This window comes from Pinus tabuliformis, chromosome X (assembly GCF_031772625.1).
Source record: "Pinus tabuliformis cultivar Carrire ecotype Pingquan chromosome X, CPIR1, whole genome shotgun sequence".
NCBI lineage: Eukaryota > Viridiplantae > Streptophyta > Pinopsida > Pinales > Pinaceae > Pinus > Pinus tabuliformis.
The window spans coordinates 524,126,979-524,152,381 of record NC_142308.1 but is presented as its reverse complement, the minus strand read 5'-3'; the positions used below and the strand labels follow the sequence as shown (position 1 = coordinate 524,152,381).

General features: G+C 40.1%; 1 protein-coding gene across 1 annotated transcript; it reads left to right on the top strand.

Moving 5' to 3' along the window:
• The first annotated feature begins 11,660 nt into the window (after positions 1 to 11,660).
• On the top strand, positions 11,661 to 17,237 carry LOC149141002 (uncharacterized). The gene is made up of 3 exons (XM_089451123.1): positions 11,661 to 13,733; positions 13,847 to 16,927; positions 17,166 to 17,237. Exons 1-3 carry the CDS (start codon positions 11,661 to 11,663, stop codon positions 17,235 to 17,237), a joined length of 5,226 nt encoding a protein of 1,741 aa, XP_089307249.1.
• Positions 17,238 to 25,403: the final 8,166 nt, after the last annotated feature.

Below are 25,403 nucleotides of genomic sequence, written 5' to 3'. Positions count from 1 at the left end.
AAAAATATACTACAAAACAAAATTAATATGAGCCAGAACATTTCTATCTAATACATAGGGCGGTGGATAAGTTAAATAAAATGATCATACCTTTAAGAGAGATTAACTATTTATTAAAATTTTGAATTTTTTCATAAAATTACATTATATAATTTAATACCATTTATAAAATAAATAAATATATTGGAAATATAATAAATAGGAACAAATATTGAAAATTTATATTCATTTAAAAATTGTGTAAAATTATATTAAAAAAAACTTTATATGTACATTATCAATATATATTTAAAAAACCATAAGGTCTTTTTCGGGATTTTGCTGCAGGCGATTTTTGGCGGGAGACTCTGGTTCCCTTATGGATGTTGCAGAGGGGTGCCCCCCATTGGACTCCTCCATCGATGCTGCCTTTCATTCTTTGGTGGCCTCCCTCCCGAAGCCCGTGTGACCTTTTGTTGTTATTTCCAAGTTTGTCAAGCGGAACGATGAGTTTAAAAATGTTTCCCTGCTGGATGGAGCATGTCGAACCGCCCTTGCTTACGCATAGAGATCCTTAATTGGAAAATGCATGGGTATGTGGCCCTCTCCTAGATCAATGGAAGCCTCGATAAAGAAAACCTGGAATCCCATGATGAAGGATGAGATTTCTCTTTCTGCGGTTGGCAATGGGTTTTTATCTTCTTATTTGAAAACAAGGAGGTAGTATTCCAAAATGGGCCATATTTATTTGGCTCTAGAGGGATGTATTTGAACAAATGGTCCCTCGACTTTAACCCTGATGAGGAAATCCCTGCTTCTATTCCAGTTTGGGTCAAGCTTCCGCATCTCCCAATTTCTTGCTGGAGAGACAATTGCCTTTGGGCTATACCGCTATTGGTAAATACTTGGATAAGTCTGAACCAAAAGGCTCCCAATTTTCCTATGCCAAAATCTATGTAGAAGTAGATTTGGAGAAGGGTTTGTTTTCTGAAATTAACCTAAACCTGGGAGAATGGAAACACAGACAAGTCTTGGACTATGAACAAATCCCATTTAAATGCAGACACTGTCACGATTATGGTCACTTTGCCAGAGACTGCGCCAAAGCTGGGAAAGATAAAAGCATGGATGCTTCGGCTACTCAGGAGGAGCAATGGAAAAAACCAAAAAGAGCTCTGAAAGGTAAAGGATCGATGTCAAAGCCTTGAGGCCTTGTGGTCAACAACTCTGCTTCGTCCTCCTCGAATCCCTTCAAAGTGCTAAGTGACGAGGAACTAGAAATGGAGGCTCCCCCTCAAAGGAAAAATGTAGAGGAGACTCCTATAATTGAAGGAGAATTAGTAGCGGAAAGTAGCCTAAAGGATGGCGGAGGTGCAGCCACCTCGTCGAAGTTTGTTCCTGTCCCATCCCCCCCCCGATAACCTTCCCAAAGACTCGGAACAAGCTGTCACTCAGAATTTGTACCAAAATTTATCTTGGGATGATGATTACAGTAGTAAATAAATTGACACTATGAAGAAAATAGGGAGGCTGAACAAGAGGGTACAGAGAGAAGGATAAGAATAACTAAATAAAAAAATTGGGGAATTAACCAGTGATCTCAAAGATTTTGAAAGGGGAAAAGGTAAACAAAGAAGGAAAGGATGGTGGTCACTCCACCTCCATTCACAAGTAATGAAAGTAATATCCTGGAACAAAAGGGGGCTAGGAAACCCTGCTAAAATCCTAGCAGTTAGAGACATAATCAAACAAGAATATCCAACAATAGTGTTTCTTTAAGAAATAAAGTTAGAAGAAGTGGATGCTCTTAAAGTATCTAATTTTTTTTGGAGAGAAAGGTCAAGGTCAACTCAGTCATCTAGGAGAGCTTCAGGAGGGCTCAACATATTTTGGTTAAACAAGAACTTTACTTTGGTTGAAGAAATAAATACAAAGTCATGGATTATGGCTCTTTTGGAGGAAAAGGATTCTGGAGAAGAATTCCCTTCATAAATATCTATGGCCCAGTTCTATATAGAGACAAGGCCGAATTTTGGGACTCATTAGAAGTGCTAAAGGAAAGGAACTACCACATCAATAGTATTATCGGAGGGGACTTTAACACTGTCCTAAATATGACAAGAAAAAGAGGAGGGTATTTGAATAGGGACCCATTTAGAGACAAAATGGAGGAAACAATGGAACGATGGGATTTGATTGATATCAAGCCTAAGAATGGGAAATACACTTGGTATAATAGACTATCCGAGGACCATCATATTGTTGCTCTCCTGGATTGGTTTATGCTACATAGCAACTGGCTTCTCAGTGGCCTGGCTTTTTCTTCGTCTATTGAATCATAGGGAGATTCAGATCATCTTCCTATCATGATCTCAATGGAGAAGACTGAAAACCTTGGGCCATTGCCACTCAAATTCAATGCAGATTGGTGTCAATTCGAAGAGGTTGGGAATATTGTAAGGCGAGCCTAGATTTGCCATGTCTAGGGCTCCCCCAACTATGTTTGGGAAACTAAGCTAAAAAATGTCAAGTTTTTTTTAAGAAAGTGGCTTAAAGAGAATTACCAACCCCCAGGGAAAAAAAGAAGAGACAAAGTCCATGAATTAGAAGAGCACTGTAATATTATGGAAACAAATCCAGATTGAAGAAAAACACATTCAATATGAAAAAAGACCTCTCCTCTCAGATATTCAATCTTAGCAGGCAAGAGCAAAATTTGTGGAGCCTTAAATCTTGCAGCCTTTGGTTGAAGGTTGGGGACTCTAATAGTACCTTCTTAAACAAACAAGTTATGGCTTGAGAGAACAGGAACAAAATCAGGGAGATAAAGGCCGAGGGAGAGCAGATAGTCAGCACCTCGACAAAAATCAAAATGGAGGCTTATAACTTCTTTAAATCTATGATTTCAAACTCCTGTGATCCATATCGTTATCAAAAATGTATTTCAGAATAATCACATCTTGGTTTTTGAGTCAACGTTTCGAACCATTTATTGTGGTTCATCCTCAGAACAAGGATGAAAAACAAGATCTGTCATTAGGTATAAATAACAGAGATGCCTCAGGTCCCAAAAGTAGACATTGGAAATTTAGTTAATAAATTAAATAATTTCAGTTTTAAGATGAAAGTTTTTTTTGTGTAAATCAGCAATTTGTATTAAGACAAAAAATACATAGTGTACAAAAAGGTCTGCTCGTGCAGACTAAAGATCGACTCCCTTGCCCGATTCCAACATTTCATAACCATCTAGACTGTCAAAAATCCCCAAGGCTCACCACGCAGGGCGGCACAGAGAGGGTTGGGGACATCAAAACCAGTAATCCATCTGAGTATATGGCAAAACAGAGATCAAACAGACCAAAGTTCCTCCGAGACAAGCAAGGAAAACTAAGAAAAATACTGTTAAAAAGAGAGACAGAGTACTGAAACATAACAAGTAGACTCGCGTAACCGAATAGAAAAGTGCTGACCCAAGACCCATGAAAGCACACAGAGACTCCCGAGGCATCCCATTACAACCCTAGAATGATATAATCCTTGGTGGAGGAATCCTGGCCGACCGAAGTTGTAGCTCTGCCGGACTGAGGTGGATGCTGGGAAGAACGCTTCCCCTGATTGGTCCCCGTGGTCTCCTCCACCCCTTCTCCCATAACAGTGGCATCCTGGCAAATGGAATGCCTCAGAAGACTAATCAACACTATCAACTTTTTGGATATGTTACCAAATTGTTGCTCCAACAAACTGATTTTGAAGTCCAGCGCTTCCAAAACCATCATGTGATCCACAGATAAGACAGAAATAGCCTGGTGAGCCTGATTGAGATACTCCCCTTGCATACTGATAGCTTTCGCTAACATCGTTTTCATTCGCCACATCTCCGCCTGAGTGCGGACATATTGAGTTTCCCGCGTTGTTGTCGTGTCGGGATCCTGAACCCACTCCATTTCCTTTTCCAGTTCATTAAGCTCCAAGTTTTCTTCCTCTTCAATAGCAATTGCTTCCAAATCCTCTATTTTGCGTTTTTCCTTCTGCGAGGTTCTCGTTTCGTATGCCTCCCGAGCATGCTGCAGGTCTTTGTTGGCCGAAGCGTTTCTGCTGCCTTCTCGCGCCATCCTCCTATGACAAAGAACAGAGAAAAGCCACCTTCTGAGAGCACAAATGAGACGATGTTGGTATCCGTTGGAGAGCAGAGCATTGCTCTTGTAATTGGGGACTGTAATTATAGAAGAGGGAGACCCTGAGTCGCTTGAGGCTCCCCATCTCGTCAACTTATGCTCGCACGTCCCTTCATAATTATTTCTACTCTGAGGATCACAATTTTGTTGATGGGCTGGATCCCTGTTATTAAATCTGCCCCACTTGAACCATTCCGGTGAGTGCCAAGTGGCTTTTATTTTGTTTTGATGCCGGCGGAGTCCATAATTTTTGTTCATGGAGCTCCTATGAATTGACCTAGCCTGCTTGTGCTTTGAATGCCTCTTCCATCTGTGTACTTCTTTAGCCTGCAGACCCTTTATCCTTACTTCCCTTCAATTGGATGGCGTCATTCTCCACTAACATCGAAGATCTTCGTACCCCTAGCCTCATTTTTCGTTAAAATTGTCCTGCCTCGAAAGCAGTGTGCACCTGTTTCTCAGCTCCATGCGAGTGATGTCCTGCCAACAGCTGTCTAAGTTGACAGTGGGATAATCGATGCCATAATTTGCCAAGTGACCCGCTACGGTATTAGCTTTACGTCTAACTGCCTGAAAGATTAGGTTGTTCAGCCAAGAAAGATGTTCAGCAATGCTCTTTGTTACCTTGGCCAGTCTCCAGTGCCGAGTGACTTTACTTTTTTTGGCTCTCGAATATAGTTTCCTCGCTGCCGCGATTTCCAGCTGAGAGTCCCCTTCCACCACAGCTACTCCAGCTTTTAGTTTCTTGAGAATTATCAAGCCTTGTTCCAACGCTGCAAATTCCATTTCGTTGTTAGTCCCTTCACCTAGAGCTCGACTGTAGATATACTGAATTCCTCCTTCACTGTCCCTTAGAACCCCTCGAATGCCAACGGGTCCCAGATTACCCCTGGAAGCTCCATCAAAATTGAGTTTGAGGAATCCTAATGGCGGCTGCTTCTAGGTATTCACACTAGTATTTAACTCCTGTCGACGATTCGAGGAGGATGCGAAGTTTCCCTTGTCAAGGTTAAAAGCTTTCAAAATCTGTAAGTCTGCACTCGAGATGTTTGTGTCTTGTTCTATCCTTCCTTTGACGAGAACCGATTGCTTGACATTTTGGAGAATTGTATCTTTTAAGTGGTTTATATTTCTAATTTCATTTAGGAAGACTCTCCGATTCCTTTCTTTCCAAATTGACCATGCAATGAACCCTGGTATGAGTTTCCAAATGGTGTTAACCAGTTGATTATTGGAGAAATTACCCCTCTAGTTCTCGATAGTTTTTTGAATAGAATTCATGTCCCTGTCCGTCCTTAGAAGTGTGGTTTCCGCCCATTTCCATATACTGTTTGCCCAGTCACATGTATTGAAGAGGTGATTCATGGTTTCCTCTTCTGTTCCACACATGGGCCAGCGTGAAGGGCTTGTGAATCCTTGTTTCTGGAGATTCTCCCAGGTTAGCGTTTTCCTGTGCTTTAGGAGCCATAGGAAAGTTTTGGTTTTTGACCAAAGTTGGGCATCCCAGACTTTGTTGTGCCATTTGACCTTTTCTTCATGCTCTAAGTCTTCTCTGTGAGTTCTGGCTTCTCTGAGCGTGAAGTTGCCTCCTTCTAGCTTTCCGCATCGTAATTGATCATTATCTCCTACTATCCTTATCCTTCTCTTGTCTATTTGTGTTCTCAGGTTCCTCATACTGTTGTTTACTTCAGTCAGGTGCTCTGTCTCATTGAATATCCAGGTTCTCCACACCTAGTCCCTTTCATTAGGCTTCCAATATGATTCACTGTAGTTCTGCCTAGCTCCTGGTTGTTTCTTTTGAACTCTGCGAACTCAGGCCTTTCCAACTTGGGGAGTTGTTGCCATGCATCCTCCCAAAAAAGGGTTGTTTTACCATCACGAATTTCCCAAAAGCTATGCTCCTGGATAATTTGTCGGTTGTTTCTTGCTAGGTTCCAGATTGGTGAGCCTTCTGGGTTTTCTTGCATTCTAATTAAGTTCTGTAAACTATGATTTGGAGTGTACTTTTCCTTCCAATGTTTGGCCCATGGTAATTTAGGTTCTTTCAGCCACTTCCACCATAATTTAGCACCACAGGCTCGGTTAATAGTGGAAGGGTCTTGCAAGTTCAACCCTCCCAGATGTTTAGGTTTGCACAGTTTGTTCCACGCTATCAGTGACCATTTCTTCTTCTCTGAATTACCTGACCAGAGAAAGGTCCTTTGGATGACCCTTATCTTTTGCAGTACTCCCTTGGGTGCTGGAATAATGGAGAGCATATATTGAGGAATGGCCTGGAGGACTGCTTTGGTTAAGACCAATCTTCCTGCGAAGTTTAGGGCCCTGTGGGTCCAATGATGACATCTTTTTTCCAGGCTGGCCAAAAAATTTTCCTACTGCATTTTTTGCCAAGGTTTGTCAGTTAACGGAGCTCCTAAATATCTCGAGGGGAAGCTACTTCTTCGAAAGCCTAGAATGGAGGAAAGATTTTTTTGCACAGCTAAACGAGTATTGAAAAAGAAGATAGAGGATTTTGATAGATTTAGATCCATACCTGAGGCCTTGCTAAATAGATTGAGAATCCTTTTGTAGCCCAAGGCTTCTTTGACTGAGAGAGTACCATGCAACATTGTATCGTCAACAAATTGTTGGTGGGTAGTTGTTGGAATTGAGGCCAGGGGCTGCAGTCCTTTAATAACTCCTTCCTCTTTAGCTTTATGAATAAGTCTACTTAAACCTTCCATCAAAATCACGAAAAGGAAGGGGGATAACGGATCACCCTGTCTAAGACCTCGCGAAGGAGAGAATTGGGCAGAAGGGGCTCCATTCACCAGAATTGAAAATCTAGTAGATTTGACCAAAGCTAGAATCCAAACTATCCATTGTTCAGCAAAGCCAAAGGCTCTCAATATTGCTTCCAGATAATGCCAGTTAACCTTGTCATACGCCTTTGACAGATCTAGTTGCATCATCATACCTACTTTCTTCCGAGTTTGAAGTGTGTGAATCATCTCTTGTGCCAGTAAGACATTGTCCAGAATCTGTCTCCCCTCTACATAGCCTGATTTCTCTTCTGAGATAATGCCTGGAAGTATGGGTTTCATTCTATTGGCTATTACTTTGGAAATAATCTTGTATACGACATTGCATAGCGCTATTGGACGAAACTTTGAAGGGGTGTTAGCTTCCTCCTCCTTTGGAATCAGGGCAAGGAAGGTGGAATTGAGGGACTTGAGGATTGAGGCAGATCGCCGGGAATCCTCCACTACCTCCCAAACTTCTGTTTTGACTATTTCCCAACAAGCTTTGTAGAAGTTAATGGTCAAACCATCAGGCCCAGGTGCTTTATCATTAGGCATTTCTTTCACGGCCTTTTCCACCTCTTCCATGGAAATTTCTCGAGTTAAATCCAAGTTCTGCTCCACCGTGATTAGCTTGGGGATTGAGGAAATAAGTTCATCAATGGCCTCCATTCTGTCAACTTCAGGTTCTTGAGCTATTCTGCTGATATGCGTAGTAAGAACATTAGAGATCTCTTCATGTGTCTGTATCGTGGCTCCCTGTTCATCTTTTAGGGTAAGGATTTTATTAGCTCCCCTGTGGTTAATAGCTAATCTGTGGAAGAATTTCGTATTTTGTTCTCCTTCCTTAAGCCACTGAACTCGAGATTTTTGCTTCCAAAGAGTTTCCTCCTGTTGGCAACGTAATTTCCAGTCCTACATCAACATCTTTTCCTTGGTTACAGTTTCTGGGTTTATGTTCCCTTGAATCCATCCTTCATGTATCTACTCTAATTGCTCCTCTAGTTTCTTTTTTTCTTTGAATATGTTCCCAAAGACTACTTGATTCCAGATTTTGATTTTGTCTTTAATGTATTTCAGCTTACCCTGTAACCTATACATTTTGGTGCCTTTAATTCCCACAGGTTCTTTCCACCATTGTTCAATTTGCTGTATGAAATCAGGATGGGTGAGCCAGAATTTTTCGAATCTAAAAGGTTTATTTCTTGGAGTACCTTGGATTGCAGCAGTCAATGTAATGGGCCAGTGGTCTGACCCTCCACTGGGAAGAATATCTGATTCCACTATAATTCCTTCCAGCAGTATTCCTTCTGTTACTAGAAATCTATCCAGTCGAGAAGCTATTTGCCTTTCACCTCCCCTTTTGTTGTTCCATGTGAAAGCACCACTTTTGGGGAAAACATCCACTAGATTAGTCATCTTGATGAAGTCTAGGAAAGCTTCAGAGTCTCTGTTGAGTTTCCTTATACCTCCTTTCTTTTCCATGAGGGTGGTTATCATGTTGAAATCCCCTCCTATGATTGCCTTTGCTTGGGGATACCTTAGCTTCAGGTTAAGCAGAGTTCTCAAAAAAAGAAGCTTGTCCTCTAGCTTTTGTGGACCATAGACATTAGTACAAAGATAGGTCTCAGAGTTTCCTACAACTTGAGCTTCTACAGCTATGAAGGATCTGGCCGCCTCAGAGGAAAGGATCTTGATTACTTGTGGATTCCACAGAGTGATTAAGCCTCCCTCCCATCCATTGCTGGCAGTCTCCAAGTATTCCATAAGCTTACCTAGTTTTTTGTTGATATTGATTACTGTGCTGCTTGAACATTTAGTTTGTTGAATTGAGGCTTCTATGATCCATAATAGTTATAAGTAGAACTTCGGCGTAAATCACATAAAGAGAGACATTTGTCGACACGTTTCGAACCAACCAGTGTGGTTCATCGTCAGAACAAGTTGAAGAAACAGATCCAGCTTTGCATGCTAAATAGTTTGAGCAGAGCCTCCAACGACTATCTTGACCAACGGCTAATTTTGACTTAGGGACTGCAGTCAAAAAGTCAAAAAGATAATATAATGGGAGTTAGTTATCATACCTTAGATTATATTAAAGAAATAATTATAGATGTTGATTACGTTATTAGTTTATTAAAAAAATTTGACTTATATGAGAATTAGTTAGATCAAGGACCTAGCTTTTGTATATATATATATATATATATATATATATAAATGTAAGGTAATTTTAGGATGATAGTTAGTTATAATAACTATATATTACTAGAAAGTTAAAATTAAATAGATAAAATATATATATATATATATATATAATAACAGAAGTTAGTTGAAAGGTATAATTTTAAAAAGTAAATTAAGTGGGAATTAGTTATATTAAAGACCAATATATATATAAAAATATATATAAGGTAGGTTAGTTAGTTATAATTACTAGAAACTTAAAAATATGAAATAATTTTATATGGTGATTACGTTATTAGCTGGTTAAAAGGTATAATAATAAAAATTGTAAATTCAATGGAAATTAGTTAGATAAATGACCTTACTTTCATATATAAATATATTTATATATATAAGGTAATTTTAGGGTGATAGTTGGTTAAGTAATTATATATTACTAATAAGTTAAAATAAGAAGGATAGATAACTAAAAGATACATAAAAATAAAAATGAATAAAATCTAATTAAGAACGTAGAATAAATAAATAAAAATTAATAGACCAAAAAAAAAATTAATAGTAATAATATATAGTAGTTATGATTATATTCATTAATATCTATCAGGAAGAAATAAATAGAAAGAGTGCCTAACATAAAAAGAAGGAGAAGGACCGGAAAAAGTCCAAAACAAGAAGGACAAACCCTAACGAAAGCAAAGAAAAAGAAAAAGAAAAAGGGGGGGGGGGGGGGGGGAGGGAGGAAGAGAAAGACTAGGATGAAAGGGCAGGGATCCAACATCTACTGATCTTCCAGCCGTCATCTCTATTGAGATTGTTTGGCCTTCTTTCAATCTCAATAGCTTCCCTGAATTTACGATGATGGAACTGAGCAACTTTGGCAACAACCTCGGCCTCCTCTATGCACACATGATGCTTGGTCTTTTCTACATGCTCCGCCAATGCTGAAGACTTGGATCTCCCATGTCTTAGGTCGGCTGCATGTTCGCTGATCCTTTGATGGATGGAACGCCCTGTTTCCCCAATATAGGGGGTCCCACAAGAACAAGGGATCAATTAGACACCCTTCATGTCCTTAGGGTTAATGGAGCTGGATCACTTCTTTAATCACCTCAACAACCAGTCCTCTGCCATTAAGTTCACCATGGAAAAAGAGGTCAATGGTTGCCTCCCTTTCCTGGATATTCTTATATCTAGGAATAAGGATGGCTATCTCTCCCACTCTGTGTTCCGAAAGAAAATGCATACTGAGCAGTATCTTCATGCCGATTCCCATCATTTCCCTGCTCAGAAGATGGGTGTTCTTAACACCCTCGCTACTCGTGCCCTTAGGATTTCTGATAGTGAGAGCTTTGATAAGGAGAGATCCCATCTCCTTGACGTCTTTGTGGAGAATGGATATAGTAGGCGCCTAGGTCAGAAGGCTTTCTGTAAAGCCTCTAAAAATGCGTTAATTAAGAAAGAGCCAAAAGAGCGCCGTCTAGGTGTCCATCTTCCCTATGTCCAAGGAACCACGGACAAGATTGCTTGGATCCTTAAGAGGTATGAGATTCCCTCAACCTTTAGGCCCCTCAACACCATTCGCAATTCCCTCCGATCGGTGAAAGATCCCATTAACCGTAAGGACATGAAGGGTGTCTACTTGATCCCTTGTTCTTCTAGGACCCCCTATATTGGGGAAACAGGGCGCTCCATCCATCAAAGGATTAGCGAACCTGCAGCCGACCTAAGACATGGGAGATCCAAGTCTTCAGCATTTGCGGAGCATGTAGAAAAGACCAAGCATTAGGTGTGTATAGAGGAGGCCAAGGTTGTTGCCAAAGTTGCTCAGTTCTATCATCGTAAATTCAGGGAAGCTATTGAGTTTGAAAGAAGGCCAAACAATCTCAATAGAGATGATGGCTGGAAGATCAGTAGATGTTGGATCCTTGCCCTTTCATCCTAGTCTTTCTCTTCCTCCCTCCCCCCCCCCCCCCCCCCCCCCCCCCCTTTTATTTTTCTTTGCTTTCGTTAGGGTTTGTCCTTCTTGTTTTGGACTTTTTCCGGTCCTTCTCCTTCTTTTTATGTTAGGCGCTCTTTCTATTTATTTCTTCCTGATAGATATTAATGAATATAATCATAACTATTATATATTATTATTATTAATTTTTATTTTTTTTGGTCTATTAATTTTTTTTTTTGATTTATTTATTCTACGTTCTTAATTGGATTTTATTCATTTTTATTTTTATGTATCTTTTAGTTATCTATCCTTCTTATTTTAACTTATTAGTAATATATAATTACTATAACCAACTATCACCCTAAAATTACCTTATATATATAAATATATTTATATATGAAAGTAAGGTCTTTTATCTAACTAATTTCCATTGAATTTACAATTTTTATTATTATACCTTTTAACCAGCTAATAACGTAATCACCATATAAAATTATTTCATATTTTTAAGTTTCTAGTAATTATAACTAACCTACCTAAGTTTCCCTTTCGGGCTTTGAGCGCAAGTCGGTTACAGTTTTTTACGGGGCGCTTTTAACCATGGTAATTACTAGTGATTCGGTTGACCTGGACCCGGCCCCTGAAGATATACTTACTGTTTGGGGCAAGGAAGTCACGGAGAAGAATATTAGTGAAATTGTTGGGCATTCGAACAGTTTCTCTGGTGCGTTTTTTCCGGGAGGAGTCTCGTGGCGTCACAATCCGGTCAAGGGGCTCTTGGAAGAGAGTTTGGAACTCTCGAGCAGCTGTGGGGGAGGAGGAAGGCTTTCGGAGCCTTTAAGCCCTCACCATCATCTCGGCCCGCCGAAGGACAAGTTTGGCCCTCCTCCGGTTGGTAAGGCTTTCTCTCCTGCAAAAAACATTGTTTCATCGGGCGGTCTCGAGGACATAATCAATTTTCCCCAAATTCATGGAGTATGGAGAACGGTGGGTGGCGTACAGGGGGTGGGGAAAGTTTCGGGAGAACAGTTTTCTCAGGAGAAGGTAAAAAGAAAGTTGCTTTCGAACGATCGGCTGCCGGGTATATTTGATAGGGAAGAGGGTAATGCGGGTCTCTACAATTCTTCGCCTGCGGGGGTCCTCTCAAACCCTCCGCAGCTCGAAAAATCTTTGCATGATGGACATTCAGCTCTAGGAGAGGCGGGCAGCCCTGTGGAGGGTCTGGTTGATCCATCACTGGCCAATGAAAACCAAAACCCCAAGGGCGTTGGGAAAACCCTTGTGCGGGAGGAGGACGGCCTACTTTCGTCTGATGAGGGAAAGGCTCCGGAGCCGGCAATAGAGAAAGTAGAGGAAAAAAGAAAGAAGGCAAAAGAGTGGAAAAAGAAGCGGGTTTCAAATCTGGTTCTGGGCATGGATGTCCAGGTCGAAGAAGCATTGGAGGTTGCTGAATGCACTCTTGTTGGCAGAGCAAGAGGGAGGTACGTATCTGGTAAATTTTTAAGGCAGTGGGCGGAGAGTCAATGGCGGGAGACACCAGCAAAGTCCTTTAGAACTGATACGCTGCTTAAAGGATGGTTCAGGGTGAAATTCGACTCAAAGGAAGCCATGGAATGGGTTGAAGCTCGGAATTGGGCTTTTGGAAACAGACCGGTTTTCTTCAAACGATGGACCCCCATGTTTGATGCAGCGAAGGAGAAAGTTGATGAATTTCCTGTTTGGGTTCGGGCCCCAAATCTTCCGCCGTACCTATGGGTGGACTCAGTCTTCAAATCGATAGGAAACCATTTAGGTACTTTTCTGGATGTGGATAGATCTTATCTGCATACCTTTGAAAGGGGGGTTGCAAGGATTCTGGTAAGGCTCAATCCATCTGAAGGACTTGTGGAATCGTTTCCTCTGCAATACAAGGAATTTGTCTATGAACAAATGCTAGACTATGAACTCTTCCCCTTCAGATGTCATGTTTGCCATGAATGCGGGCATTTAGCGAGGGACTGCCCTTTGGGGAAAAGAAGAAGGGGGTTTCAGCAGAAGGTGGAGGATTGGGAGGACTTGTCGGGATCACCCAAATCTCAAAAGAAAGAGGAAGTCCCTGAGGAGGACCACCAGGACGGAACCCCTTCCTCCCAAGCAGTCGAGGATGAGCAGCAGAAGGAGGAGAGCCCCGATCACCGATCGGATGATCAGTCAGGTCGAGCGACCCCTGCGGCAGAGTCGGCTGGACCTTTGGAGGATCCAGCTCCCGGTATGCAGTCCTCTTCTTTTATGTTCCCTGTAAATTCTGTTTCGTGTAATGATGATAAGGTGGCAATCTCTTCCAAGTTGCAAAATTCAGAAGAACTCTCTCATAACATAGAGTCTTTGTCGGAAGCCATCCCGTCTTTAAATCTGAACAGTGAGGTGTTTCCAAAGAACAACCTGGGAAAGGGTTGTCCCTCTGCCACCCGTCACTATAACTTAAGGTCCCTCCATAAGCCCTCTGCACTAAACAATGATTTTCAGGAATCGGTGGGCGGTCTAAGTCCTGAGTCTTCTAGGGGTCCTTCTAAGAAAGGTAGAGGTAGGAAATCTTTATTATCAAAGACTCAAGTTAAGGCAAAGTTTGATGTGGCTGATGGGAAGCAAATGACGATTCCTGGGGCGCTTAGAGCAGCGAAAACCCCTGAGGCGGTTTTTAAATGATCTGTCTGTCCTGGAACTGTAGGGGTTTAGCTAGTAAGCCCAAAAAACTAGCGCTAAAAGATCTCATTACTCGACATCATCCGGATTTTGTTTTTCTTCAGGAAACCTTGGGCAAGGGAACCGATGTCGAATCCTCATTGCGTTCTCTTTTACCGGGGTGGTCTTTTACTGCACTCGACGCTGCTGGTCACTCTGGAGGCCTTGCTATAGGTTTCAGGGTCGGGAGATTAAAGATTCAAAACAGTTGGGGTTCGGATCATGTTTTGGGTGTGGAGGCTCTCTCGACTGAGTTTGACCAGCCTCTGATGCTTATTAACATATATGGTCCTTGCCAGGGCAGAGTTTCTTTTTGGAATAATTTTCTGTCAAAAGAGATCCTATGGAATAAGAATTTGATTATTGGGGGTGATTTAAATTTCTCCTTGGGGATGGCGGAAGCTTGGGGACCCTCCGCGAGGGAAGATCCTTTATCTGATTTCTTCTCAAAGGCCCTCCAGAATGCAAAGTTGATTGATGTTAATATTATAAAGGCAAAGCCGACCTGGAGGAACAGAAGAACGGGCGAAGATAGGGTAGCTAAGAGATTGGATCGTTTCCTCATTAATGAAACGCTGGCGACTTTTATACCTTTGTTCCGACAATGGGTGGGGGATGGGGGAAACTCGGATCATTTCCCAATTTTCCTTGAACTCTCTAAGCCCCCTGCAAAGCCGGCTACTCCTTTCAAATTTAATGCTTCTTGGCTACAGGAGGAGTCCTATCAACAACTTTTCAAAAGCACCTGGAGACATTTGGGTCCAAATTCTCAGGTCAACAAAGGAGGTCATTTTATGGAGAATCTGAAAAGGCTTAAGAGAGCTACCATTGATTGGGCTTCTGAGAGAAGGAGGAAACAGGATGAGGAGTTGGTAAAGATTGAGGAGGCTCTTGGGATTCTTGAAGACCCTGACTCAGATGCCTATGCGTCTCAGGATTCAAAAGAGAAAATATTGTCTTTAGAGAGGGGCAGAGCAAAGATTTTGTTGGAGAAAGAAGAGGAGTGGAGATTGAAAAGTAGGGCCATTTGGTTAAAAGCAGGGGATGAAAATACTAAGTTTTTTCACAATTATGCAAAAGGACGGAAAATTGCAAACACCATCTGGAAGATGAGAGACCCCGAAGGCAGGGAGGTGTCCTCTTTTGAAGCAATCTCTTCTTTGGGGAAGAATCATTTTCAAGCCCTCTTTTCTAATCCTGGGGGGATCTCTTTGGCTGAAATTATTAGAACAGCTCAAGCTTTTCCAAGATTTGTGGATGAAGAAGATGCAGAGTTCCTCTTTAGAGAAGTGGACAAGGAGGAAGTTGAACGTGTTATTAAGGCAATGCCTAAGGATAAAAGCCCGGGCCCGGATGGCTGGACGATAGAACTTTTCACTTATTTTTTTGATATTATTGGTGATGAGCTTACTGAGGTGGTGGAGGAGTCCAGAAAGAAAGGTGAAATTTTCAGTTCTTTCAATGCTACTTTCATAGCACTTATTCCAAAAAATGAGAATCCGGCTTCTTTTGAAGATTTCAGGCCTATCTCCCTTTGCAATACAATTTATAAGATAATTGCGAAGATTATTGCGGTGCGCCTGAAGCCCTTTCTATCTGAGTGTATCTCAAGTGAGCAGTTCGGGTTCCTGGATGGTCGGCAAATTCACGAGGCAATCGGAGTAGCACAGGAAACCATCCACAGTATCAGACAAGCAAAGAAGAAAGGGGCTGTTTTAAAAATTGATCTGTCCAAGGCCTATGATAGGATTGACTGGTCCTACCTAAGATTATTACTGACGCACCTGGGGTTCAAAGTAGAGTTCATAAATTGGATTATGGGGTGTATTACAAATGTCAATTTTGCGGTGCTGATTAATGGGGCGGCCTCTCAATTTTTCAAAAGCCAGCGAGGTCTGAGACAAGGGTGTCCGCTGTCTCCACTTCTCTTCCTCCTGGCAGCAGAGGGGCTGAGCAGACTGATCTTAAAAGCAAAACAGTCAGGCTTGTTTACAGGTTTGGAGGTTGCTGTAAATTTGTTCATTTCTCATCTACTTTTTGTTGATGATATTTTGTTATTCTTAAATGGGAATCTAGATGAAGTCAAAGTTCTTAAAGATATCATTGACCTGTTTCTGAAAGCCACAGGACTTCAAGTGAATCACAGGAAATCTCATTACATTTTGGAGGGTTTCACTAGGCAAGAGGCAAATGCAATTACATCCATCATGCCTTTTGAAACCTGTCCGATGGATGAGCCTTTCAAATACCTAGGGTTTTGGCTAAAACCGTCCTCTTATCGCAAACAAGATTGGTACTGGTTAGTGGCAAAGATTGAGCAGAGGATTTCGCACTGGAGTTACAAGTGGCTCTCAAGAGCTGGCAGACTGACTTTGGTCAATTCAGTCCTTCAAGCCATTCCTGTTTTTTGGGCAGCACTGACCTGGATTCCCAGAGGGATTATTCATAAAATCAGGCAGATTTGCAGCAGATTCTTGTGGTCAGGAACAAAGGAAAATGCTGTGCTTCCCTGGGTCGCTTGGGACAAGATCGCTAGACCGAAGGAGTGGGGAGGTTGGGGAGTCAAACAGCTAGTGGATTTCTGCCAATCCTTGGCGGCAAAATCAGGTTGGCGAATAGTAGTGGCAGAAAATCTCTGGACCAGGGTTGTCAAAAGGAAATATATTGATCCAACCCCATTGGAAGATTGGATAAGAAGCCCAAACAAAAAAGGGAGAAATTGCTCGGTCATTTGGAAGGCAACCTTGGATGCTTTTAAAATCATAGAACAAGGACTAGCTTGGCAGGTGGGGAATGGTGAATGTGTGCGAATTGGTAAGGACCCTTGGGTTGGGTGTAATGAACATTTTGCTCTTTCTCCTGGTTTGCTTGAGCAACTTGACGCAAAAGGAATCAAACAGCTTCATCAGATTGCAAACCCGGGTCTGTCTTCCATTTGGGGGCAGGGATGGAAGTCAGCTGAAGATTTGGATTTGGATCTTCGTTGGCGAGAAGAATGGAATGATTTCATTCAAGAACTTAAACGTTCGAATGTCAGATTAAAGGACTCTCATGATTCTCTGGTCTGGGCTCATGCAGAAACAGGTCGTTACTCCCCAAAGGCTGGATACGATTTTTTGATGAGCAGAAAAGGGTGGGAGGCCCCGGTTTGGTGGGCAAAGCCCCTCTTCAAATTAAAATGTCCCAAAAAAGCCAGAATTTTTCTCTGGTGTGCGTTAAAAAATAAAATCCCCACTTGGGATATTCTTCAAGCTCGTTTCCAATTGGGGCCGAGTAGATGTCCTCTTTGTAAAGAAGCCTCTGAATCGATCCATCACCTCTTTGTAAGTTGTCCTTTCTCCTTGACAGTTTGGGAGGAAACTTATAAACTCCTGAAATTTTCAGGGAAGTGGGATGGGGCAACCTTATCTGCTGCATGGGAATACTGGTGGTCTCACTACCCTGAAAAAAATTTGAGAAATCTCCCGCCAATTGTCTGTTGGGGTATTTGGATCTCCCGAAATGGCTGCATCTTCAAGGGGAAGGTCACCCCTCCTCCTGTCATTGCCCTTCAAGCCTCAGCTATTTTTGCTAGTCTTCCTGAACCTGAGGGTCCTCTTTCTTCAAACAGGCGGGCGGATTTTACTATCAGAGAGGGCATCCCCTACGCCTTTTTTGACGGAGCCGCCCAGAATAATGTCACGGGAGCTGGAATCATAATCCATCTCACTCCTTCGCATTCCCTAAAAGCCTCTGTAGGACTTGGGTCGGGTACAAACAACTTTGCAGAATTATCCGCCTTAAAATTACTCCTTTGCTGGCTTATCCATAGAAACATCCTCACTGTTCAGATTTTTGGTGACTCGGCAAATGTGGTTCATTGGGTCAATGAGAAATTTATTTGCAGGAATTATATGTTGTTGCCCCTGCTGGAAGAAGTAAAAAGTTTAAAGACTCATTTTAATAGTTTCACCATTGCTCATATTTACAGGGAAAATAATGAAGAGGCCGACCGGTATTCTAAAACAGGTCTGCAGCAAGCTTTGGGAGTTTGGAGGATAACGGAGCAGTCTCAGGACCTGATCCGTGTGTCGGATCTCCCTCCTTTTTCTTAGTCTTTTGTCTTTCTTTCTTCATCGTGCAGTTCTGATAAGCATGCTCCTGAGATAGCAATGACTGTGTTTTAAATACTTTCTTTATGTAAAATCTTAAATGTTTTTTGTTTTTTGGGCTGTTTTCCTGTTTAAAAAGGAGGCCCAGGACTTTATGGGGACAGTTATAAACCATATTATTTTGAAACGGCCGCTTCAGGCTGGCAAACAGGAGAGCACAAAATGTCTTTTGGTCTAAAAAGACATGGCTAACTCTGGTAACTCAGTAGAGAAAATTTTCTCTGTGGATCTTGAAAACACTGCTGAATGCTCACGCATTCTTTTTTTGTAGCTTTTTTATTGCTCTATTAATAGAAAAGCGCGGTATTTTTTCCTCGGAAAAAACTAACCTACCTACCTTATATATATTTATATATATATATATATTGGTCTTTAATATAACTAATTCCCACTTAATTTACTTTTTTAAATTATACCTTTCAACTAACTTCTATTATATATATATATATATATATTTAATTTTAACTTTCTAGTAATATACAGTTATTATAACTAACTATCATCCTAAAATTACCTTACATTTATATCTATATATATATATATATATATATATATATATATATATATATATATATATATATATTGATCCGAATGGAAAATGGCATCAACCCATGGTACTCATTCACCCATATTATTCATCGACCCATGGAATTTACCCATGGTATTGTAAATGGCGTCCGCCCATGGTATTGTAAAATCCACCCATGGTACTCATCCACCCATATTATTCATCGACCCATGGAATTTACCCATGGTATTGTAAAATCCACCCATGGTATTCATTCACCCATGGAATTGACCCATGGTATTGTAATTGAAAAATACTATAAGTAACAGATCACATTTTGTAAAAGGACAGATGGTCTGCCACAATGTAGCCTTTACAGTTCAGAGGCATGTAGCCACCACATCTCTTCTCAGAGATAAGCTACCATTGCCCTAGCTGGTTTATTTCCATTTCTGGTTGTAAGCATATTTCAGTATTTTCCATTAATGAAATAAAGTATTATTTCCGCTGCATAACTATCTTTCTGGTTACCTCTATATTTTGTTGCATTCCTGTTTAAATCCAGATCAGTGGGTTTTAATAAAAGGTTTCTTTGTGGTTTGTTTATTGGGCATTCTCCTATTTTTCTTCTGGCAATGCAAGTTTTCAGATCTTGAGGGTCTCTCCTCCCAAGATCCATTTCAATATTTTAGATCTTGGGGGCCTCCTCCCAAAATCCGGATCAGTGGTATCAGAGCAGGTTACGATTCCATGGGAATGAGGGTTTCATGCATATTTCAATCTCAATTTTTTTTGCAGGAAATTTTTTGGGCGGCGACTTTTCAGATCAGATATGAAACATTTGGTACAAAATTTACAAAAAAAAAATACCAGATCTGGATTCCTCTCGAAAAATCACCCAATTTCAAAAAAAAAAATGGGTCGAATCGGAGTTCGGATGTGGGAGATATCGCTGATTTAAAATCAGCTATTTTATCAAAAATTTTGTGACGGCGGAACTGTTGCAGCGCGAATCTGAGATCTCAGAGTGTCCAGATAAGGATTTCCAACTCATGAGAAGATGCAAAATGATCCTTCTGCTTCTAAAAACAGGTTATAATAAATATTCTGAGTTATATTGGCCGAGTTATGTCCATTTTAATTCTGGAGCAGCATTCGGAGTGGGTTTCCATTGGAGACGTGCCCTCCCACCCCACTTTAGTAGGCACCTGCTTCACATTTATCAGTTTCAACATAGCAGCATTCGGCTTGGGTTATTTGGAGATGTGTCCTCCCACCCCAGGCTATGTAGGCACCTGCTACTTCATCAGCAACAAAGATCACGGTTATGGGTCATCCACAAACATCGAAGTCCATTTGCTCGGCCGCACACTGTCAGTATCACAGTTGGTCACAAGCATTACAGGGTATCTCTATCCTCGGATCTTCATGGTTATGGGTCATCCACAAACCAACACTTCATCGAAGTCCATTTGCTAGGCCGCACACTGTCATCATCACAGTTGGTCACAAGCATTACAGGGTATCTCTATCCTCAGATCTTCGTTTATCATGGTTATGGGTTAACCACATAAAACTCTTATCTTCAATGGCTCTTCATATTCAACAAAGGCTTTGCAGGAGGGAACTTTACGCAATGGGGACCATTGCTTCTTAAGGAGGGAGGAATGATCCGAATGGAAAATGGCATCAACCCATGGTACTCATTCACCCATATTATTCATCGACCCATGGAATTTACCCATGGTATTGTAAATGGCGTCCGCCCATGGTATTGTAAAATCCACCCATGGTACTCATCCACCCATATTATTCATCGACCCATGGAATTTACCCATGGTATTGTAAATGGCATCTGCCCATGGTATTGTAAAATCCACCCATGGTATTCATTCACCCATGGAATTGACCCATGGTATTGTAATTGAAAAATACTATAAGTAACAGATCACATTTTGTAAAAGGACAGATGGTCTGCCACAATGTAGCCTTTACAGTTCAGAGGCATGTAGCCACCACATCTCTTCTCAGAGATAAGCTACCATTGCCTTAGCTGGTTTATTTCCATTTCTGGTTGTAAGCATATTTCAGTATTTTCCATTAATGAAATAAAGTATTATTTCCGCTGCATAACTATCTTTCTGGTTACCTCTATATTTTGTTGCATTCCTGTTTAAATCCAGATCAGTGGGTTTTAATAAAAGGCTTCTTTGTGGTTTGTTTATTGGGCATTCTCCTATTTTTCTTCTGGCAATGCAAGTTTTCAGATCTTGAGGGTCTCTCCTCCCAAGATCCATTTCAATATTTTAGATCTTGGGGGCCTCCTCCCAAAATCCGGATCATATATATATATATATAAAAGTTAGGTCCTTGATCTAACTAATTCTCATATAAGTCAAATTTTTTTAATAAACTAATAACGTAATCAACATCTATAATTATTTATTTTATATAATCTAAGGTATGATAACTAACTCCCATTACATTATCATTTTGACTTTTTGACTGCAGTCCCTAAGTCAAAATTAGCCATTGGTCAAGATAGTTGTTGGAGGCTCTGCTTAGACTATTTAGCATGCAAAGCTGGATCTGTTTCTTCAACTTGTCCTGACGACGAACCACACTGGTTGGTTCGAAACGCGTCGACAAATGTCTCTTTTTATGTGATTTACGCCGAAGTTCTACTTAGAACATTTAGTTTCCTGCACAAACACTATGAGTCCGTGAGCTTCAAACCCTCGTTTCCACCATAGCTCTCCGATCGCATACTGCAAAATGTTTTAAGATGAACATTAACGTATAGTTAGATCAAAATATTATTCAAAGAAGCTAAGTAGTTAGGAAATTATAAAATAAATAATAAATAATAGTACTAATATTAAAGACCAAGGAAAAACATCTAATGTTTAAGAGAAGGTAAAAAACATAAAAGAAATAAGGTATAAAATTAATAACTAATTAATAAATTACTACTTTATATATTACTGAGGTGCAAATAATTAAAAATGAATAATAAATTATTAATAGAATTAAATTAAAAGATAAAAATAATCAAAATAGTTAAAGAAGGAGTATAGAAGAGCCACAAAATGGAAAAGATGAAAAGAATAGAAAAGATATAAAAAACAAAACCAAAATAAATAAAATGAAAAATTATGAAAAAAAAAAACCAAAAAATAAGACTACTTTTTTTTTTAATAAACTGAGAAGTCAAGGGAAAAAGAGAAGGTCAAAAAATATATATAAAAATAATAAATAATTAATATATTACTAAGGGGCAAGTCTTAATAATTAAAAATTAATAATAAAATACTAATAAAATTGAATTAAAAGATTAAAATGAGAATCCTAATAAGTAAAGAAGGAACATAGAAGAACCATAAAATAGAAAAGAGGAAAATAATGGAAAGGATAATTCAAAAACAAAACCAAAATAAATCAAATGAAAAAACATTAAAACCAAAACAAAAATGAATAATAAAATTTTATTAGAAAATCGAGAAGTCAAGACAAAAGGGCAGGAACCCAACTCCTACTTAATTTCCAACCATCATCCCTACTGAGATTTCTCACATGCTTTTCAATTCCAGTGGCCTCCTGTATCTTCCTGTGGTAAAAATGATCAACCTTAGCGATGACATGAGAGTCCTTAATACAGAAATGGTGCGTAGTTTTCTTTGCATGCTCAACTATAGCTGAGGAGCGGGAACGCTTGTGTATGATGTCTGCAATATGCTCTTGAATACGAAGATTGATGGAGCGACCCATTTCCCCAATGTTGGTAATCCCACAAAAGAAAGGGATTGAATAAACCCCTTTCATGTCTTCAGGGTCAATCGAGTCCTTAACTGATCTAAGGGAGCTTCTAATGGTACTAAGGGGGTTAAAGGTAGTAAGGATCTTATGCTTTTTAAGGATATGAGCAATCTTGTCAGTGGTCCCATGGGTAAAAGGAAGCTTAACCATGGAAACATGACCATCTATAACTTTCTTAACCCTGGGTCCCTTACTAGCTCTTTGAAAACCCCTAAGACCTTGATATCTATTATAGCCATTCTTTTCGAAAACCTTCAAAAGACGAGATTTCTCCTCCTCAAGCTAAATACCATCAGAAATCCTTAGGGCTTGGGTAGCTAGAGTGTTAAGAAATCCAAACTACTAGGGCGGAAAATGGTGGGAGCTTGCATGAAGATATTTCTCTGTGTGAGTTCTTTTACGGAAAACTCGGTACGAAAAGGAGCCATCATCCAACCTGCAGAGAAGAACATCGAGAAAGGGAGGCACCCATCAACCTCAACCTCCATTGTAAATTTGATGGAGTCAGATTAAGAGTTAAGATGATGAAGGAAAAGTTCTAACTTCTCACACCCATGAGGCCACACGACACAAGTATCATCAACAAACCTTTTCCAAAGATTGGGGCGACAAGGAGCGGAGGCCAGAGCTTTGGTCTCGAAATCTTCCATGAATAAGTTAGCAACGACAAGGGAGAGTGGGGATCCCATAGAAACACCACATGTTTGTTCATAGAATTCCCCTTGGAAGCTGAAAAAGGTAGAGTTAAGGCAAAGACCCACTAATTTGGTAGTGTCATCATCGATGATTTTATTTATGACACTAATGGCCTCATTGATGGGGATCTTTGTATAAAGGGACACCACATCGAAGCTAACTAACAAATCACGAAGAGAAAGCTTCAAACCCTTTAACTCATGAACAAAAGAAGCAGAGTCCTTAACGAAGGATTCTGTGTGACCAACCAAAGGTTTGAGCTTTTGGGAAAGAAATTTAGCAAGAAAATAAGTGGGACCACCTATCGTATTGATGATAGGTCTTAGAGGGGCCCCTTCCTTATGGATCTTGGGAAGACCATAGATCCTATGGGAAAGAGGGTTACTTTCAATAAGCTTTTTTCTAAGGGGTTTAAGAACATGATTAGATTTTATTTTACAAATAACCTCTTTAGAAACTTTTTTAAGGGGTTTCTTATTGAGTTTTTTTTAACTCTCACTATTGTGAAGATGGTGTTCAGTCCCAAACTTGCATTTTCCCTATACACCTTTTCAGCCTTCTTTTCCATTTACTTGACCCACCAAGCTGTCAAATCATTGCATATTAGTTTAAAAAGAGCTTATAAAATGGTTTCCTAACTATGTCTTGTGACTGCTGTTTGATTTAGATTTTTGTTCAATCAGCTGCGGAAACTTGTCACTTTCCGCAGCCAGCTCAAGTTTCCGCAGCCATTTTGTTGAAGACTATGTTACAGGTGTCCACTGGAGAATCTGACCACATGGGAAAGCTACAAATGACGTGTACATGGAGCGTGTCCCCTTGGTTCAGCCGAATCACTCACAAACAGCCATGGTCAAGGACGGTCAAAGGAGTGGTCAACCTAAGAGTTTTGCGGTGGCACGACTCTGTTTTTACCATGTGAAGATTTGCGTGGCAAGTTCCTCAATCTCCGGAGGTGTGCTAACACCTGTGGATCGATTCGTGAACCAAATCGAACAGCCACCACTCCATAGATTTCTTTGTCACGGCTACCATACTACTAGATCTCAGGACGTGGATATTCACGTGTCTGTTTGGCAACGCAGAATTTAGGAATTAGTTATAGCATCTTTAGTTATAAATAACGCGTTATCATACGCTTGATAGTTAGCTTTTTATATGTACTCTTGACTGTTTTTACAAGCCCACTGTGCCGTGCTATATCTTTATCTTATAACAACATTTTAATATATGAGAGGACAACATTCTTAAGTTCAATTTGTGACTGAGTATTGATTGGCCGAGGTTGCAGAGGGCCCCTGTACACCAAGGCTCTGTATCTACTGTATAGTTTCTTGCTTGCTTTCATTATGTTACTGCTTTTATAATCATTTGCTTCTATATATTACATTGTTCTGATATTCATGTTAACTGTTGTCCATCTTTTCTTTTATGCTTTCTCATGATTGTTAACCGTTCAGTGTTTTTCTTTCAGGTTCTTGTCGACAGCTCGAGCAATTTACATAGTTTTTAATGACTAATGACATGAAATCATCTTGTCCTTTCTGCTGATTTATTTTCTGAGTTTTAATTCCAGCATTGTCATTTCTTTCAGTTCTGTTTTGCTCATTTACTTTCATGCAATTTAGACATCACATTACTCCATTTGTTTATGATTACCTCCTATAGCCAAGCGACTCAAATAGTGAGGAATCAGAATATTATTTGATGTAGTATGATTTAGTTTACTTTTCTGCAAGTTAGTGATTAGATTACTTATGTCATTTTCAGGGATTGAAGTACGAATGAGTAGTTTAATCTTAGTTTCATTTTATGCAATTTCATTTCCTGAAATTTACATATCATATTACTCAATTTGTTTATGATTACCTCCTATAGCCAGAGCGAGTCGAAAGGTGAGGGGTCAGAATATGAGTTGAAGTAGTGTGATTTAGTTTGCTTTGCTTACAGTCTTTGAATTGCTTTGAATTCAGTTTTTATTTTCTTTTTATACAGCAGTAAGGATACTGGGCTTCATCGTCACTAGCTCACTGTTTTGGTACATTTTTATTTTCTTTTGGGAATTGATTTCATCGCAACAAGTTTGAAACCTTTTTGAGAACTTTAAAGTTTGGAAAATCATTGCAAAAATCACCATTTCCATCCATACTTGACTTTCAATTCTGCCATCTCACATTAGGGAATCAACAGAAGATAAACCCAAAAACAAACCAAAAACTCAAAAACGACAAAGAAATAAGAAATCGGTTATCTTGCATATACAATGCACTTCACTTCAGCAGTTTACGACTCTCGGATTGACATTTTAAATAGCAATTTAGGACACACTAAATTGACCAAACAGATGGTCCAACATCTTGTTAATATAGTCGAATTTGTCTAAAATAACGATGGCGCCACCTTTATCGGCTTTAAGAAGGACAATGTTAGGGTTTTCTTTAAGGGATTTAA